This window comes from Bactrocera tryoni, chromosome 5 (genome assembly GCF_016617805.1).
Source record: "Bactrocera tryoni isolate S06 chromosome 5, CSIRO_BtryS06_freeze2, whole genome shotgun sequence".
Taxonomy (NCBI): Eukaryota; Metazoa; Arthropoda; class Insecta; order Diptera; family Tephritidae; genus Bactrocera; species Bactrocera tryoni.
In genome coordinates, this window is record NC_052503.1 from 80554494 (window position 1) to 80574131 (window position 19638).

Consider the following 19638-nt stretch of genomic DNA (forward strand, 5'->3'; position numbering starts at 1 on the left):
CTGTCAAAGTGAAAATACTTAACAAACGAAAAAAAATAAAGTAAAAAATTAAAGCAACAACAAGAAAATTTATAAAAATATCAGAAAATAATAACACAAAAAGATGAGTACTGTTGAGTAAGACTGTCGAAGCCGATCTAATAGCATTGTGGCGAGACAAGAATAGCTGTTTCGGAAATCTTCAACTTCAGTGAAGACAGTCTAGATTGGTGAATATATCAAATTTAAGCTAGTCCCTTTAAATTTTTGGTCCGGAGATGATGTTAGTGCTTCAGTTTGCCACTCGAGGCTAAGAGCTGCTTTTACAAACTGTGAGAGAGTTAAAAATCGAGTTAATTGTGTATTAAAGGACGCATAGCTCGTGTAGTTTTACCGGCTCTAATTCAAATAGTATTAAGCGTTCGAGCATTAGCAAAGCTGATTATTGAGCACAAAAACAATTTACATAATTAAGTAAAAAAATTAGTAATTTTCTTTGGAATGCAACTCGCATATTGACACTATCAAGTGCGCTGGAATTCTTTTCAATAACAAGAGTAAACGGATAGTAATGGCAGAAGGAAACAGGAATGTGTAGCAATTTATTTTAATGTGCATTTCACACACAAGCGCGCTCAGCACGCACTACAAATGCGTTTTATTTTCACACCGTTTCAACTCGAAAATTGCTATATGAGCGAGAAAAACGCACAGACAGACACACACACGCATGCCAGCACTCATAAGAGAGCAATGCGTGACAGCAAATTTGGCATTTTGTCGTAAAGTGTGGCAAACTAAAGCGTCTCGGAATGATGCGCCACATAAAAAAATGCGCAGCAATTTTGCAAAAGACACACTTTTGAGTGGCAAGCATGACGACAATGAGGCGTGCACTTGCTGTTTGGCGCGCACTAACACTGTGGTGCTGTCAACAATGTAAAGAACGTCAGCGCAGCTGCACACCAATAGCAACAAGCACAGCCATAACAACTTGATTATCATTAGCAACACCAACAACATTATCAACAACATTATTATCAACATTATTGTCAACATCGTTATTGTCTTCACCTTCATTATCATTATCAGCTTCACCATCTTTACCAGCGCCAACCTCATAAGCCAGCACTGCAAACACTTCATTTTGTGTGTGTGTAGCTCGTGAACGAGGCAGCAGATCTGCGCGAATTCAACGACGAAAGTAAAAACTAAAGTGAAATGTGTATTACACACTCACCGTCAATGCAATCTTCTGCGTTTCTCGCATTTTTTTCATGCTTTATCTGTGGCATTTTTTCCGCTCACTTGAGCACTCTATTCAACATCAACTTCAATGTTTGACTACCATTCAAGTATAGTACCAATCAACAAATCCACTCATGGCCACACAGACACATACATCTATATGATGACATACAGACACATACGCAAGCAAGGTGACTCACACATTCACATACATGCTGCATATAAGTGTGTCTACAAATGAGCGTCGTGTCATTGCAGCGCGCGCTGTGAAGTTCATTGATGTCACACAGCACACATTACACACACATACACTTGCAGAGTGATACAAATATGTATCTGGCGAGCATAAAATATAGTAAAGCATACTTCACGGCGGCGCGGCACAGCAGGTTGACCAAATAAAAATCACATATAAAAATAACATTTCCTGCGACTCACTGTGCAGTATTTCTCACAACACGGGCGTATGGCGTTAGCCGTTATGTCAGCACAGCTGGCAACTTCCTGTAGACACACACACACACACAACACATTATCAGCTAATCACACATATGTATATATACATTATATTTTTTACATATATATTATATATATACTATATATGTAGGTATATATACATCATTTATGCTTATCAACTTTTGTTTGATTATTGGCAGTTGTGTCATTGCTCCCTTAAACTTTCACGTGAACTTTAACCCACAAGTATGACTGCGCGCACACGCACACGCACACAAATTTACCTCGTCAACGCCGTATGACCACTTGAGGTGTGCCCACAAATGCATACCAACAAATGGTGAGTGTTTTTATTTACCTTGCGTTGCCAATCGTCGTCCACACCAGCGTTCAGCCTCATGTTTCTGTGTATATTTGGTTACACTATCACGTATAGACAAATTTCACCCACAATTTACCATTATTGCGGGTTGATCCCCATTTGTATGCATTGGCATGGTCGAGCATGTGGTTGGTTTTCCTTTGGGGGACGGCGACTCTGCAGGGAAAATGTGGCGTAGATAATAGAGCAATGGAACATAACTTTTAATGCAAGTCGTGTCAATTCAATCGAGTTTATGGCAACTGGAGAAAGGATGTTTCCGATACGAAAGAAGAAAAGTCTAAATTCTAAAAAAATCGACACTTTTTAGCAGGTCATAACAGTAATATCTAGTAGGGGCCTGGTTTTCCAATCCAACCCTACCAAGTGGAAAAAAGCTTGAGTTCTACAAAAGTCTAATCTTTATCAAATCATAAGAACAACAAAAGCTTTAAAGCTTAAAGCTCTTTTCTCATTTAAGTGTTGGGCACAATTTATACTTAGGCAGAGAAGATTGACCCAGTTAAAAAACAAAAAAACCAATAAGGAAGCTTGTAAAGCTTAAAGCTCTCCTCTCATGTAATCAGCAGAGGCTATAAAAATTTATTAAAAGTGTAATAAAATTTAAAAATGAAACTCATAAACTTTTTGGAGCTTTTAAAGCTTAAAGCTCCCCTCTCATTTAAGTGTTGGGCACTTTTTATACTTCGTCAGAGAAGATTGACCCAGTTAAAAAACAAAAAAACCAGTAATGAAGCTTGTAAAGCTTGAAGCTCTTCTCTCACATAACACATTTTATACTTCGTCAGAGAAGATTGACCGAGTTAAAAAAAAATACTAAGTCTGGGTGTAACCGAACTCTTGCAGCTTCCAACGATCAACTGGAATTTCGAAAAGCTTTATATTAGGTATCGGGGGGATAAGGGAAGTTTGATCCGATGCTTTCCAAATTTTACATGCGGGCATCAGGAGAGAATTTTTTCCGAATTTCAATAATATATCTCACAGTTTGACCAATATTTTCGATAAAAAAAACTCGCAGTAGGCAATGGGGTCCACATATTTGATATCTCGGAGCTTGAATAGTTGTAGAGCGATTTTGACAAGTTTTAGTCATTGAGAGGCAAGGCGCTATTCGTGCTAAGTTTTATTCGTTATACATTGACTAGTTTTTGATTTGTATACTGGGAATTGAAAGAATCGGAGGGAATTGTGTTATATGGAAAGTAGGCGTGGTTGTAGTCCACCAACACTAAATTACAGCTTTGTGCCTTAATTTTAAACTTAGTTATAGCACTTTATAACTTTTCGATCGATGGCGTGTTATGGGCATGGCATCAAATACCAACCTTTCCATAATAACAAACAACTGTGAGGGAACATTTGTACCAAGTTTCATCAAGATCTCTCAACTTTTACTTAAGTTATCGCTTTTGCGGACAAAAACACTCGGATTTCAAAGCGTTTCATCATCCTGATTTTTAATATAACCTTTTTACTTAATAGCAACATGTTGCAAGAGTGTAAAAAATGTTACAAGGAAGCCACTCTCACAGAAATTCCTCACTGGGTTTTGCACCACTAAACATTCACCTTTCGACATTTGTATCTGTATGTATAAGGAAAAGCTATTTGCCAATGCCCATTCACTCAAGACCCTTCAAATTTACCTTAACAAATTCTATGCTGTACACTTGGAGAGCAAGTAAATTTAGAGGGAGCAGAATGCGCTTGCCCCAATGCCACCTTACTACTTCGGTCTCTACACACTGAGCAATAGAAAGGCGAATATTTTTGTTTTTTTCTCTTTTTCATTTGCAATGCACCCCAGCAGCAGCGCCAAGTGGATGAACTATCATTTTTGCCCCTCGAATGCATCTGAATATTGGTTTTTGAACGAGTTTGTGTGCCACTTTTGAAGCCACCACTCGGCGCTCGTTTACTTAACAGTTTACTGCCACTTTTCTTTTTGTTTTTCTTTTTTCCGCTTCTTTTTTAGCTTTAGACATTTTTGCTTTTGAATTTTTCATTTCGTTTTAGCCAGCCTCGGTTGACGGCAAATTTATCCCCTGCCGAGTTTCCTCACTGGCGCAAGCACGAGTATATTTGCAGGTATGTGACGTAACACGCGCGTACGTTGCGTTATCACGTTGTCAGCGCTGCACGTGCTGCTATCACTACTGTTGCTGCTGTTGCTGTGCTCGTTGTTGCAGTCACGGCTTAATTGCAATGCGTTAAAATGGCGCTTTTCCATACAATTAACATTGGATTTTCAACAATTTGCCCGCACACTCAACACAGACACACGCACACACATCCAAGCAAACCGATCTATGCGATGGGGGAAAAAGTATAAAAAATATCAACCGCCAGCTACATATACATACACACACACACACTTTTCTGTAAGCATTTATATAATTCTTGCAATATGTAAGGGCGTCTGTGTTCGTGCGTGTATTCATGCGTGTTTTTGTAAATGGCGAAAAATTGTTCGGTTTTACAACTCAACAGAGCTTCAAATTGGTTTCACTGCCACTGAGCGATCCCGATGCCTGAATGCCGCCGCTGAAACTTGTCGCTGCTTTATTTAGCCTTTAAAGTTAATGCTCGCGTTGTGCGCTTTGTTATGGGTGTTATGTCGCTCTCCCTCTCTCTTCTCTTTCTATCGGTATGTGTGTGTGTTTGCATGTATCTAGTTGGAAATTTACCAAATGTTAGGAATATTTGTGTTTACTTGAAGTTCAAGTATTGCATTCTCCACATCTGACGCCCAGTAACTATTTGCCGTCGTCTGATCTCAAGAGAATGCTTGCTGGGAAAAAAATTTTGTCGAACGAAGAGATGATCGCCAAATCTGAGACGTATTTTGAATCAAAGGACAAATCAAACTACAAAGCTGGTATTGAAAAATTGGAGGGGAATGGTATAAATTGTGTATCACCTTTAAAAAAAGAAACGACAGCGCTTTTTGAAAGTAGAGACCGTCAGCGCCGGTTTCATCAAATTCTGGGAAAAAAGTCGGTTAACTGCAAATACCGCGTCTCATTTCAAAAAAAAAATACGGCTCAATGGTGCCGCCATACCACAATCCCCAACAAACGGTCAATGTTTAGGGATGCAGTTGTGTTTCCTAAACGATACGAGCATTTTACTCAGTCTATTGGCGACAATTTTGTTTGCTGACGAAGCTATTAAGCCAAAATGGGCTTCAACTGAGAAAATTATTTGTCAGAATTTCGGATTTTTCTGAGAACGTGACTTTGCGTATTAAACGTGGACAATTTCCAATCTTCGAATCGTTTGCGTATCCACCGCATTCTCCACATCTGCCCCCAGTGACTTCTCCTGGACAATTTCCAAGCATCGAATTGTTTACGCATCCACCGCATTTTCTAGATCTGGCCCCCAGTGACTTCTCCTCTTCCTGTTCTCAGATTCGAATTTTATTCGAAATTTTCGTCGAATGAAGAGGAGATCAACAAAACTAGAGTCTATTTTGAATCAAAGGACAAAATATACTACCAAACTGGTATCGAAAATTTGGAGGGTCGCTAGAGTGGTACCAAAGTGAATAATGTCATAATGAAATGGCAAACTTCACTGAATTTACTGAGAAAATTTGACACAAATCCCTAAATAAACATGGCCGCCATCAGCTTTTCAATTAATGATAATTTCGATTTTTAATTCAAATTGAAAAAATATACATATATTTTTTTAATTTTGTTTCTTCCACTAAGGCGTTCAATTTCCTAGCGGCTTTCTAGTGCGAACACCATTAACGTGTGGTAATTGAAGTTTACGATATCTCTACGTCGATATGTGAAAGTCAAGGGATTAAATGGCGAATTGAGACATTCGAGTAGTATTCAGATGGCAGCTCGTTTATTTTTGCCACTTTTTTGCTCGTTTTTTGCCCTTTTGAGCGTCATAATCCATATACGCTTATGAAACAAATATGCGAGTGCATAAAGAACACACACAAACGAGCAGTAAACGTATATGGTATGTAACTGCGTCGGCTTGCTGCAGTGGAGAGCAAAATATTCGTTTATTGCCACTGGGACATGTACATATATACAAACCCAACTACAATTTACACACACATATACAATCGTAACTTAAGTGGCGGCAAATGAAATGATGGCAAAGTGGAGCGATTATGTTTTTTAATTAAGTAAATTGAAGCTGCTGCATACTGACTCGTGGAGGGGAGCGCACTCAAGCGGCATGTAGTGCATAGATAATCATATGAAATGGACAATTTAAGAACTGCTAAATGCCCTAAATGCATTAGCGCATGCAGCTATAGATATTGAGCTGGCTACATACGGATTTGTATGTGTGAAAGTAAGTGCTTGTGGCTGTCATGCAGCTAAGTAAGCTGGAGTGTTGGTTAAAAAATATGCGCTAAGGATTATGTGTAATGTAAAATTATGAATATGTACTCGGGATAATCCCATGGCTCGTTAGCGGTAAGCCAATTATTGCTAGCAAAGTTGGTGAAATTATTAACTAAATTATGGAAATCAAGGTCCACTTATAGGTAACTTTGAGTATATGAATTTACTTGGTTACAAGCAGACAGGCGGAAGTATGTCAAGAGTTTTAATCGAGAGGGCAGCGTGTTCGCTTCGTGAATCTTAGTGGTATATACCATATACAATATATTAATGTGCCCGTTATTTCCCAAGTTCGTTCGTTTTTAGAAACCGTCTCCCGACGTTTAAGTTTTTGCTCCAAAAATGGATCCAGGTTTTTATTATCAATTAAAACGCGCCTAAATCATTTTACTTTTCCCATATACTATTTAACATGAGATTTTCATAGTCTGAACAAGGTCGGACACATTCAATTTTTAACGATGTTTGTAGCAGACAAAAGAAAACATCAGATAAAGTATATACATACATATATAAATACCCAGCGTGGCGAGCTAGGTCGAATAACTGTCTATATTTACGTCTGACCATCCTTCTGTCTGTATATATGCGAACCAGTCTCTCAGTTTTCGAGATATCGGTCTGAAAGTTTACACAGGTTCCTTTCTCTCGAAAAAAACCACTCATTTGTCGTAACGACCGATATCGCATCACTATAGCATATAGCTGCCATACAAACTGAACGATCGGAGCAAAGTGCTTGTATGGAAAACTTTTCCATTTGAAGAGCTATATTAACGAAATTTAGCACATATTATTGCCTCACCTAATGAGGTAATCTACGCAGAAATATTTCAGATCGAACTACCATATAATGTAGCTATCATACAAACTGACCGATTAATGTTCATGCAAGGAATCTTTTGTATTTGTTAGGGTTTTAAAGCTTCGATACAACCGAAGTTAAGGTTTGATCTCGTTTGATCTTAGACCTACACCAAATTCGCCGGACTTCCAGCGACTTTTTCTTTTCAGACTTCAATAACTTGCGATAATGCAGACTATACTCAAATCTATGTTGAGAAGAAAAATTAGTTTTTTGACCTTCTGGTCCGAGAACTAAGCTAAATAATCACAATCGCGCAAATCTAATGTTGACAAGGTTTTAATCTGTACGCAGCTATTTCAATTGAAGACGTAACAGGTAAGATAAAAGTACAATTTTTTCTAGAAAATTGAAAAAAAAATTTGTAAACTCTTGCGTTGAGAAACGATATTCTGGTGCAAAAGTGAGGTTATATATCGAAAAATAGTTCTTAAATGCAATTATTTAAATATCTTTATTTAGAATTAGCAATTCCACTCACCTGTATAAGCCAAAACGAGCGTCCCGGACAGCTTTGTGTGGCGCCTGCTAAAATGCGTTTTGGCTTTGACGAGCCCAAATGTACAATGCAGCCACAACGACAGCCAGGTCCAATTTCTTGGCTGACCTCGGTGCGATTAGCGGCAGTGAAGGTGGCGCCGCTGCTTTCGTAAATGCAGTCCCAGGTATCGGCGACGGCGTTGCCGCATTTTTCGGTCTGCACTGAGGGGCCCTGAAGCAAAGAAAAACAAAAAAATAAATATATTTAAAATAAAGTTAAAATTAAAAAAAAAAATATTCAGAATATGTAAGAATTCGATGCAGGAGAAATAGGTAAACTTAACTACGAAGAGCTTTCAGTATAACAATAAATAGTTTATATGCGTTGTTTTTGTATTTATTACAAATTTATTAAAATATAAAAAAAATAATTTTTTATAACAAAATATTTATATACAAAAAATATATTTCGATATCTTCAATAAAATAAATTGATCGAAAATTCTTCGTCGCCCTCGTCGTATTCCACATCGTAAATGACACGTGAGCCAGATTCGCTACCACGCTGCGAGGCAGTTTCGGCGGCTTCGGAACGTTGCGGCACCTTCATTGAGAGACGCTCAGTCGTTGGTGCTTCAACTTCAGCTGCCGGCGTCGTAACGACCGATTGTTTGGCGCGTGCTGCTGATGAGCCATAATCGGCGCTGCTCGACTCGCCCTCATCTTCGCCCTCCACTTGCTCATCCTCGACCGGCACCACCGTCTCGATGGCTTCGTGCGACGAAGACACATACAAAGTAGAACCCATTTCCACATCAAATAAATTTTCACCGCCCAGTTCACGTGCTTTCGGTATGATTTTGCTCTCAACCTGCTGAATTTGATATTCGGTAGCGACAACATCAGCAGATGCTGCTTTATGCGCGGTACGCTTGAAGATTTCCATCAGCGAAGACGCGCTACGCGGCATGAAACCCATTTTGCCGGGACGATAGACTGAGGAGGTGGAACGTGAAATCGACAAGGCCGAAGGTGTAGGCGGTAGCTTGTCAGAGTGACTGCTTACAATATCCATTAACTCGGTGAGTAAATCATGACGACGCAGTTGACGCAAGGCTTCCTGCGACATACTCTCTCTGGCTGCATGCTTGTCGCATGGTTTATCTATGGCATCGATGGCCGAACGTACGGTGCTCTTGATCTGTATGATGATATCGCGCAAACGTTGTATCTCGGTTTCATGCTGCTGATGCATCGCTATAAAACGTGACTTCTCCATCTTCAACTCTTCGATGCGTTGCTCCAAATGACGCATCTTCTTCGACATATCCTTAAAGTTGAAACGTTCGCATATGTCGCGCTTCACTGCGGTTTCGTATAACTTGCGATACTTAGCGACCTCCACATACTTGGACTTAAGCTTTTCGTAGTTGTCGGTGAGCTTCTCGATTATCTTAATCTTATTCTGTGAATTACGTATTAGCTGCTTCTTTAGCTGATCCATGGACGCATATTGCTCGGCCATTTCTTTATGTCGCACTACTTGATCATTGAATTGTTGTTGCATTTTAATTTGCGACAGAACCAATATGTCAATTTCTTTCTGCAAGGCGATATTCTCACGTATCAAGCGACGTGTATAGCCGGCGTTACGTATCTCACTGGAGCGCGTAAAATCCTCCGATACCTGCAGTAGCTTCGTTTCCACCTCTTTCTTCAGCGCATCCTTCTCCACGACCGCTTTCTGTTCCATTGCGTAAAGCATTTCGGTATGTGCGCGTTCTTTCTCCTTCAACTCTGTCTCTTGATCGTCGAATTTGGAGAGCAGCAGATCGCGTTGCACGCGAAATTCGTCGAGCGAGTTCAATTTACCGTTGAGCAGCTTAATTTCGGACGTCAGCTGGTCATGCATGGACTTGTATTTTGTCTCCAGTTCTCTTATTTTCTCAGCGGAGTGCGCATTCTCCGCTTCGCGTATTTTGATGATCTCGGTGAGCCGCTCTTCCAGCTCGTGTATCGTTTCGTTGCGTTCGCCGAGCGTACGCTCCAAATGTGCCGCCACATCAGTGTGATCTTCCTCTATTTCACGCAGTTTATCTTTAAGATTGACATTATTGTCATCCAGCGAAGCGAGATGTGTGCGTAGACGTGCAAGCTTCTGATTAAGATCGGTTATGGTGAGTTCGCAAAAGGCGCGATCCACATTGGTCAGCTTATTTGGGTCCTTCTTCTCCTCTTTCTTACCTTTCTTGCCTTTACCTTTACCTTTCTTAGGTGGCATTTTCGCAGTTTGCTTGTTTGGAAATGTTACGCGTGAAAGTCACTTACTGAACTTGTTTTTTTTTACAAAATTTGGAAAATATTTGGCGTATTTTGTACTCAAATGTTATAAATTATATCTAAGAAGCAGGAAAATTATCTCCGTCACCGCAAACTTCAACGTTTTCTATGAAAATATTTCCACTAAAAAATTTGATTTGATTTATCGAACAAACAAAAGCAGTGAAGACTGACACAGTTACTTGGCAACCATGCAACAAGTTGACATTCTCCGACACTTTCGTATTTGTGTATGACAACATATGGCAACAGTGAGTTGCCAACTTGCCGTTATTCGGGCTAAATGCCTACACATGCAAACAACCGCAAGCGGAACGAAGAAACCTTAGCCGCAAGCCCATGTAGACGGCTGGTTAAACGTGTACGTCTAAGTGCTCTGTGCGTACACTTTGCATATTCTTAAGCGCCGCGCTCACATGCTCTCACAACTCAATTATATGCGCCTAAAAACAGACTCAAAATAATTTTACGACATGTCAAGTACGCATTTTAGCGACCACCTAGAAGGGGCGGCAAAGAGCAAGTGGCTTAACCAACATGATATGCGTTCGGTTACTATTTCATGCACAGTGGGCAATTTGAGAAAGCACATGAAAAGAAATCATACAAAATGAAGATTCATGCAACCCTGTTCGCGTGAGTTTTGCAAAGAACCCGTTATTATTATTAAAACACTATAAATGTGATCTACTAATTTAAATGAACTTAAGCGCCACGCATTTCTGTAAGACCCTAAGTCCTTGTTGCTCCAAAAGCTCAACAAAAGTTTTTCGGATATTTTCGATATCAGACGCACTTACGCGGTGAGTCTAGAGGTTGTGGTTGTATGTTTACAGTGAGGAAGATGATATGGACGAATTTGGACACATTATCCTCCACTGTTAAACTTTTGTCAAACTAAGGGCATGAAAATCGACCCCATTCCTTTGGACGCGGTTAGTGTTGTAGGCTGACCGTCAAACGACAGATCACTCTTCAGCCTAGAGTAGCGGTTCGAAGAGAATGACGGAGGTAGTGAAGTTGGTGCGAAACTCGCACTTCTAGAGAAGACACTGAAGGATGAAAGTCCTGCAGATTAATCTCCATCACGCAAGTGCGGCTTGCGTCAATCTCTTATCTCGTCTGGAAAAAGCCGGAGCTGCTTTATTCAGGAGCCGTGTTTGAGCAGCAAGAGTTTCTCAAGGTCAAAGAAAAAGAACCATGGGCGACCAACAATACAGGTAGAACATGAAGTTGTCTGTTGGACAGAAATAAATTTAATGACATTCTTTTACCACATTTCAGCAAAGAGGATGTCGTCACCGCCATGCTTGAGGACGGCGCCGAAGAACTCTGGCTTATATTGGCCTACATGCCTTACCCCCAGAGTTGCTAAGGAGATCTCTAACAGAGGTCAGGCAAAAACAGCCATTGTGGTACTGCAGCATCTCGAACCCAACAAATTGGTTCGAACTGTTGAGCTACACCCTCGAAGTTTGAACTACCGCCTCAATATATTTGCGGCAGGCTCTACGCATTTTGGCTATATACGACGGTCTCTTTGATACATAGTTCTGCGGCTCCCAGACACAAAAGCATCCATAGCAATTCAAGTAAGATTATTCACACCTCACGAGTAATCAGCCTATTTGCTTAACCTCACCTAACTTTCGATATCGGAACTATGGGATATGAACTCTGCAAGTTTACGGATTTTGTGAGAAGCCGATCCTAGCATGAATATCACTTAGAAAGCTTGGAACGCTGTCCTTTGTTGCATCAAAAACTCCCGAATACTGGATAAGAAAACCCTTACAAATCGTTAAAGCGCTTTGAGACTATCACAAATGAGTTGAGTCGGCTCATGTTTGTTTTGGTTAGTCTGCTGGTTCGTCGAAGGTAAGACTACCGAGATATTTCCACCTCATCATCTTTCTTACAGCGTCCAAGATGCTTAGCTTTAACGCATGGATTCCTATTGGACAATGTCCAGTAAGAACTCCTACGATTGCGGAAAGATGATGAAGATGATCTTACGATCAAGGCAAGAGACGAAGGTTCTGCATTCAAACCCATTTAGACCTAAAAAAAATTTATTGCAACAGTAGCAAAACACTGTAACACCTTGCATCTGTCCGTCCAACCGTGCGACCATTTATGGCATAGCCACTTAAAAGTTTGAGCTACTAGCTCTCGGCGCTGCAACACTGCACTGATATGCGCGAACATGGCTTTGCACTAAAAACTGCAGAACTTTCGCACAGCTTTTCTCGTAATAGTTTAAAATATCTTCGCAAGCGCCAACAATGCTGACTGCTGACACGCATACAACTACACAAACATAACGGGTACGGATGTAAGTACATATGTATTTATGTATGTCGGTATGTTTTAAATTGTAATGCTTAGAGCTCAGCACCACCCGTTTATAAGCGCCGAGCGTGGAGAAAAGACCGCTTTGAGCAGCGTTGCATAGACATTGCCCTCAAGTGTAACAAAGATGTTGTCTTCAATATCATTGTTGCTGTTGTTATTGTTGTTGCCGTTGTTGATTTTATACCACTACATTTGTGCGTATGTGTGTGCGCCTAAAAACACTACTTTATGGCAGAACAATAAAACAGGCGGGCGCGTAGGTATGCGTTTATGTGTGTTTATGGGTAAATGATGTCGTCAACTAGCAGTGTTGTTGTAGTTGTTGTTGTTTATTGCTGGTTGTTGCACAAAAAACGCTGCGCCGTAAATTCCCAACACAATCTAGTTCAAGTGTTGGAACGCTGACACCTTCCCTAAAGGCACATAAACTATCCGAACGCATACACAGCTACATACATACATACATATACATAAATAAGCATATATACATATGTATAAATGTATATGTTTGTATATACATATATTCGTTGTCAACAATAAACGTGTAGCACAACAATGTTAACCGCAAGCCCACACTATGTGCTGCAAACAAAAGGCAGCGCGACCACAACAACAACATCAAAAAGTGTATAGCCTACAGTTGCGCGCGCGCCACTATCATTGCTTGCGCTGGTCCACACAAATCGCCTTATGACAGCGCTTTCATGCTCAGGCGCCACCCACACGCACACACAGCTACAAGCGCCTACCGCTTCACACGCGCCGCACACCGCACTTGCCCAGCGACGCCACTCAACAACAACTGACAGCTTTGATATGGCGCCGTTGAGCGCGCACAGCAGCGCGTTGCCGAGGCGCGAAATTATAATTTCCGCATATAGACAAATGCAACGCTGCGCGGGCGGAAATGTGGCAAAGAGGAAAGCAAAAACGCGCCGCATTGCAAGCATAAAAATAAACCGCTAGCTCTCGTCGCAGCAGCACAACTATTGTACATGAAGTATTATGTGTAGTGGCACAAAAGCAAATATGTAATATGAACGTGTTGTGCAACAACAACAACTACAAGGCATGAATGGGGGAAAGTACCATATATTAAGCTTGTCAGTCTTATCATTTGCATTGTTTTTATTGTAGGCTTTTGTTTGGCGCGCAAAAAACTCATTTGCGCCGACAATGAGTTATTGCTGTTGTTGCTACTTTTACCTACTAAATATTTGCACGCATTCTTTCTTTTTTTGTGTGTTATAACTTACACACACATATGTGCGATGCATTATGCTTGTTTGCTGCGTGCTTCTTCCAGCGTTATTATACATTTTTTGGTTTCATTCATTTTGTCCTTATCTTCTGCTTGTTGTGGGTTCTTATATACTTTTTGTTGTTATTTTTTTTTTACTCTTCGGCGCACTTTTGTTTTGTGCCACACTCCTATGACTGCTGTAATCACTTTCAGCAGAGTTTATAATCTTTATGATTACTCACTTCCTCGATAGTGTGATAGCGAGCAAAGCGCCACCCTGCGCCGCCCAAGCCCCAGCTGAGGCCGCTTCATGCACACCATTGTATTTTGTTGTGCGTGTCCTGAGCTCTAGACTTCTTGTTTTGTTTTTGTTTTTTTGTTGCAGGTACAGTGACCTCCACTTAATGGTAGCAAGCGGAAGCTTGTAAAGCAAGTTTTAGCGTGTAATTAACTATGGCGTCATAAGTTTTTGTAAAGTTTCTTCCTTGCGAAATTTTCATTTTTTTCTTGGCTCAACGCGGTTTGTCGTTGGCAATTAAGTAGCGACTGTGTAATTAGTTCATTTGCTTGAGCAACTTAAATTAAAATCATAAATATATTGTCCGTTGCATTGGTTATTTAGTTGTGCGATAGAGTTACGAGGGTGGGTCAAAATATTCTCGAATTGGTTAACAGATATGCAATGCACATGTACGCATCGATATGTGGACCAAAAAGGTATCATAAGATGAAGAACATGAATGAAAAGTGCAATGCAAACAAAGTAAAATTAAAGATATGTCTGTCTGCTCTTTCATATACTACAATACCATATTTTTAGAAAGGCAATCTCAAAAGTGGAGGAGAAAAATACCCTCAATGAAAACTAAGCAACAGCGTCGGAGCAGAGACCTCCTTTTTAATGCGACTTCGGACTTAATAGGTAATTGAGAAGACCAACAAAAATCAAACTCTATAAGTCACTCATTGTTCCCGTCCAGAGGCATGGACGATTATAACATCTGATGAATCGACGTTACGGGTTTTTGAGAGAAAGGCTCTGCGAAAGATTTATGGTCTTTTGCGCGTTGGCCACGGCGAATATCGCATTCGATTTAACGTTGAGCTGTATGAGATATTCGACGACATCGACATAGTTCAGCGAATTAAAAGACAACCGCTACGCTGGCTAGGTCACGTAGTCCGAAAGGACGAAAACACTCCAGATTTGAAAGTATTCGACCAGTCGACGCAGTACCCATTGGGGGAAAGGCCAGGTGAAGAAGGACCAAGCTTTGCTTTAAATCTCCAATTGGCGCCCTGCAGCGAAAAGGAAGAACGACTGGCGCGCTGATGTAAACTAGGCTATAATCGCGTAAGCAGAGCCTAGGCCAATCAAGAAAAACTTCAAAAGATAAAAAATGGACATCAAGATTGCTTGGGATTGCCAACGACTGTGCGAGATATAAGACGTAATCGAAGGGCGTAAAAAAAAATTCAGTTTGACTGAAAGAGAAATTTGATTTATAAAAAAGTCCAAGGGAAGAGCAAAATAATTGTGAAAATAAAAGGGGTCGCATGCAAAATTCAATATTCTACCTAATCGAGTACGCAGGTTGCCTTTTACATTTCGGGATTTGGTAACCCTAGTGAATTTCGAATTGGTGCCAAATTGCGAAAAGAAAAAACGACTGGCGTGCTGCTGTTAACTCGGCTATAACCGTGTAGTGGTGTCTATGCCATTAAAGAAGAAGCAGAAGTGTTACAATCTGCCAACTCACAATTTTTTCGTAAAGTTTAACATTTTTGATGGCAAACATACTTACAACGTTTTGACATACGAGCGATATTTATATTGTGTACAGTAACTTAAAATATTCATCTCGGCTAAATAAATGGAATGAAATCACCAATATTTTTTACTACAGTAAAATTTTGAACTTATTTAGTACTATTTTTCCGATGAAGGTCCAAAAAAACCAGTATTAATAAATGATATGGTGAAATCAATCGAGATCGTAGATCACTCCACGACGAATTTTGAGAAGATCGTAGAAAATCAGTTGTTGTTCCGGAAACTATTGATGCTGGAACCAAACTGATATTACAAGATCGTCATGTAACCTATGGCGAGATAGAGACAAGTAACTAAACATGGGTTGCTTTACTTTACGATAAATTCTGAGTGGTTCACAACAATTTGCTTGTCTGGTGTTTTTTAGGAAATCAGTAAAACCAACCGCCGAAGATGGATCACTTTTCACCAGGACAATGCGAAATCTTACACATCGACTGAAACGACTGTATTGTAGAGCACGTAAAACCGCAAAAAAATTGATGAGTCATTCATGGTATGATCTTGACTTGGCACCGAATAATATTTTTTTATTCCCATTTGTAAAAAAGAACTAAGAGCTCAAGGTTTTTCGACACCTGCAAAGGCGGTTGATGCGTTCAGAACGTATGTTTTCGAGATACCTCAATCAGAGTGACAAAAACGACTTTGAGAATTGGTTCAAACACATGAAAAAGTGTATAGATCTCAATGGAAAATATGTCGAAAACCAACAAAGCGATTTTCGCTGATTAATATATGTTTTTTTCTTTAATTGCGTAATATAAAAGGCAGCCCTCATACCGCAGCGGGTTTATGAACACCGAAAAAGTGAGTTATGAGATAGAGTGCTTCGACGAAAGTAAGACTGTGTTCCCAAATAATGAATTTTGCTACTCAAATTAGTATTTTGTGTGCGATGATGACCGGCGAAGGCACCGGCTCACTCGTCCCCGACCAACAACCTTTGCACTCATATTTCTAAGGAATTCGAGACACTTGAGATATATGGTATACGAAATTCTTTGTTTGTTCTTATCAGAGACCAAATTTAAGCGTCCACAAATAACGCCACCATTCATTACCAACAATGGCGCAACAAAACCGTCCAATTATTGGATTATATATATCACCACTGATTGTAGCCATTAGACTTTAAATATATAACTTAAATTGCAACTATAAATTTACGATTTACGAGCCGAACGGACAGGGGACAAAACCTGCGCTGTAAACTGCTGGCCACCCAGCTGCCTGGAGAGTGTGGACTTTTGTGCTTTAAAAGTTTACCCACGACAAATGTGCGCGCACAACAAGCCGGTAATGTGATGCGTTTAGCACAACAAAAGATGCTGAAAAGCAACAACAAAATAAAACAAATATAAACAGCGAGAAAGTGTGTGCACAGCGAGTAACAAAATAAAATCACTTAACTAAACGCGCGGGAAAAGTTTTAAATTATGCACCACAGAATGCCATTTGCCAATGGTTGGCCAAGCGGCAAAGTGGTCTAACGATGCGCTGATCTGGCAGCAGAGACGGCAACGGCACCGGCACCAGCGCAGGCATACTTGGTTGCAAGAAGCGGTAAGTATGGTCATTTAAGGGGTGGCTTTGTCACTTGTACGGTGGCTCAGTTGGTCGGTTGGTTGTTTGCTGGGACGGACGACTAGCTTACTATCTACGTTGGACTATTTCTACCGTTGGCTTGTGGGCTTGCCATTTGACGCGCCGCAGCTATTTAGTTACGCTTTGAATTGTACTTACCTCACAGAATTTAGCGCCATAACGCGGTGGGGGTGAGTCACAAAATCGATAACGATTACGCGTGCCACCCAGACAATTCGTCGAGCATGGTGTCCATTCGCTCCACGGTCCCCAGCCGCCAGTGTCGGAGTCTGTCATAAAGCGATCAGCGCGGCATTATGGAAAGTGGGCGACAGCGCAGGCATATGAGATGCGGTAAAGCGATTCAGCCGTGCAATGTGATTAGAGTTGTGGCGTAGTCAACGGCACAGTAGGCAGCGAGTCGGTTGACGAAGTCACGTGATGTCCGCAGCGAAGCAGCAGCAATAAAAAAGAGAGGAAACAATTTTGCATTATTAATGACAAATACGATGCATGTGGTTGATGTAAACTTATTTTATTATTATTATTTGTCATGGTTATCGATATGAGCTGAGCGGGGATGAGCGGAAGAAAAAGAGAGTTTGCAGCATGAATGGTGCAACAAACTAACAAGTGCTATTAATGGCACACATCACAGCAGTCACGGACGGGTAATTCTGTCAATCCCGAAGTTGTGTGCGCTAAATAAAGTTAAACCACAATCCCGAAAATTTTCGGGATTGTTTTTTTGTTACTACATAAAATTTCAACGGTTAAATTAAAAAATGCAGTAAATTAAGCAGCAATCCCGAAATAGAGCTAACTAATGCGATTAATAGTACACAGCAATCAAGTACAGTCAACTGTGTGAATCTCGAAATTCTGCACGCAAAATAGGGTTATCCCGAAAATTTTCGGGATTGATTTTTTTATGTGAATCCCGAAATTATGTGTGCAAAATTGGGTTATTCCGAAATTTCGGGATTAATTTTTTAGTATTACATAACGATGTAAATAAAAAAATTAAGCAGCAATCCCGAAAAGCAGGATCCTGAAATTCTTGTATCCTGGATTTCGAAAACTTAGTTGAGTAACATACTTAAGATAAAAATATGTAAAAATTTAAGCACTAAACTCGAAATTTAGGTATCCTTGCAAATCTATGCAAATATTGTTGGGGCATTACGTCAAATTTTACATTTATTATAACAAACAACTTTGAAGATTAAGAAAATTTAATAATAAAAAAAATGTGACACCAATTCCGAAATTTCGGGATTCCACAAACTCAGTTGGGTAACATACAAAGCCAACGAATAATAAAAGTATCTAAAAACTGCAGCAACGAACAAGAAATTTCGGGATCCCGAAAATTTCATTGGTTAGTATTCCAACCTCGAGTAAATACATTAAACTCCTTACATCGGCTGGCTTAATGCGCATTAATATGAAAGTCATCTGAGTTTGTAGACAAGTATGGCAGACCAAGAGTAACGAGGGCGGCAATGTGGCAGACAACTAAACTGGGAAATAATGTATTGTTGCATCGATGGCGCTACGCTGCAATTGCCAAGCAGTCGGCATTGATGTTGGCAGCTTTACATCATTTAACAATGGATGGCGTATAAGGCAAAAGCCACGATAACAACAACAATATCTATAGCCATCTTAATAATATCATCAACCCTCGAGGCCAACATAATCAAATGCGTTACATGCGAGCAAATATGAATAAGCACTCGAATGAGTAAATACACACACACATATTGTTAAATGTGGCTCTTTAGATGTGTGTGTGCGAAAGCTTTGTATTATCGTTGACGTTGACGTTGTCAATTTGCCCCCAAGGCTTATACGCGCATTTGTGCGCTTGCCCTGCATACGCGAACTGTCAACTGGATAGCAGTAACAATGCACACACACATCCACGGATGACAGTTGCGTGTATGGGTGCATGTGTGCATGCAATGCATTTGCCAGCAATTTTCATTGTTTGACTCGGTCCATAATGACCTAAATTCATTGTCATTTACACTGTGTGTGTGTGTGTGTGAGTTTGTTGCAAAAACAAACAAGCGACAATGTTGCAAATACTCATCGCTTTTAGTCAACGAACTGACAACAACCACACAAGTAGGTGCATAGTGATTAGGAGCGCGAATGCATGAGTGTGTGTGTGGTTGTATTTGCTTATGTCACGAGTACTCAATGGGTTATTCACTAGCTAATAATATTGCAATCTAATGTCACCCAGTTGTGCACGTATGTGTGCGTCTGTGGCAGCGTTTATGACATACTTGTACTTCTAATCACCTTACAAATATGCTGCACAGTATCAAATCTGATATGCTTAGGTCATATATACATATGTATATGAATGCCTATCTAATAAGGGTGAATATGTCACTTGTGCTTTTGTGCTCTTAGCGAGCAATTCTCGCGATTTTTTGTGATGAAGCTATGTAGGTTGTGAAAAACAAGGAG

General features: G+C 40.2%; 2 protein-coding genes across 4 annotated transcripts in view; both read right to left on the reverse strand.

Moving 5' to 3' along the window:
• Positions 1 to 19638, reverse strand: part of LOC120777359 — a 176382-nt gene that overhangs the window by 18951 nt on the left and 137793 nt on the right. For all 3 annotated transcript variants that reach the window (XM_040108628.1, XM_040108629.1, XM_040108627.1), the window contains 2 exons: positions 17314 to 17444; positions 7797 to 8027 (listed from right to left, as the gene is read on the reverse strand). In XM_040108628.1, coding sequence (XP_039964562.1) covers positions 7797 to 8027; positions 17314 to 17444 — 362 coding nt within the window. The remainder of the gene's footprint in view (positions 1 to 7796; positions 8028 to 17313; positions 17445 to 19638) is intronic.
• On the reverse strand, positions 8274 to 10244 carry LOC120777361 (cilia- and flagella-associated protein 157). The gene has a single exon (XM_040108630.1). The coding sequence runs from the start codon at positions 10074 to 10076 to the stop codon at positions 8274 to 8276; it is 1803 nt and encodes a 600-aa protein (XP_039964564.1). The 5' UTR covers positions 10077 to 10244.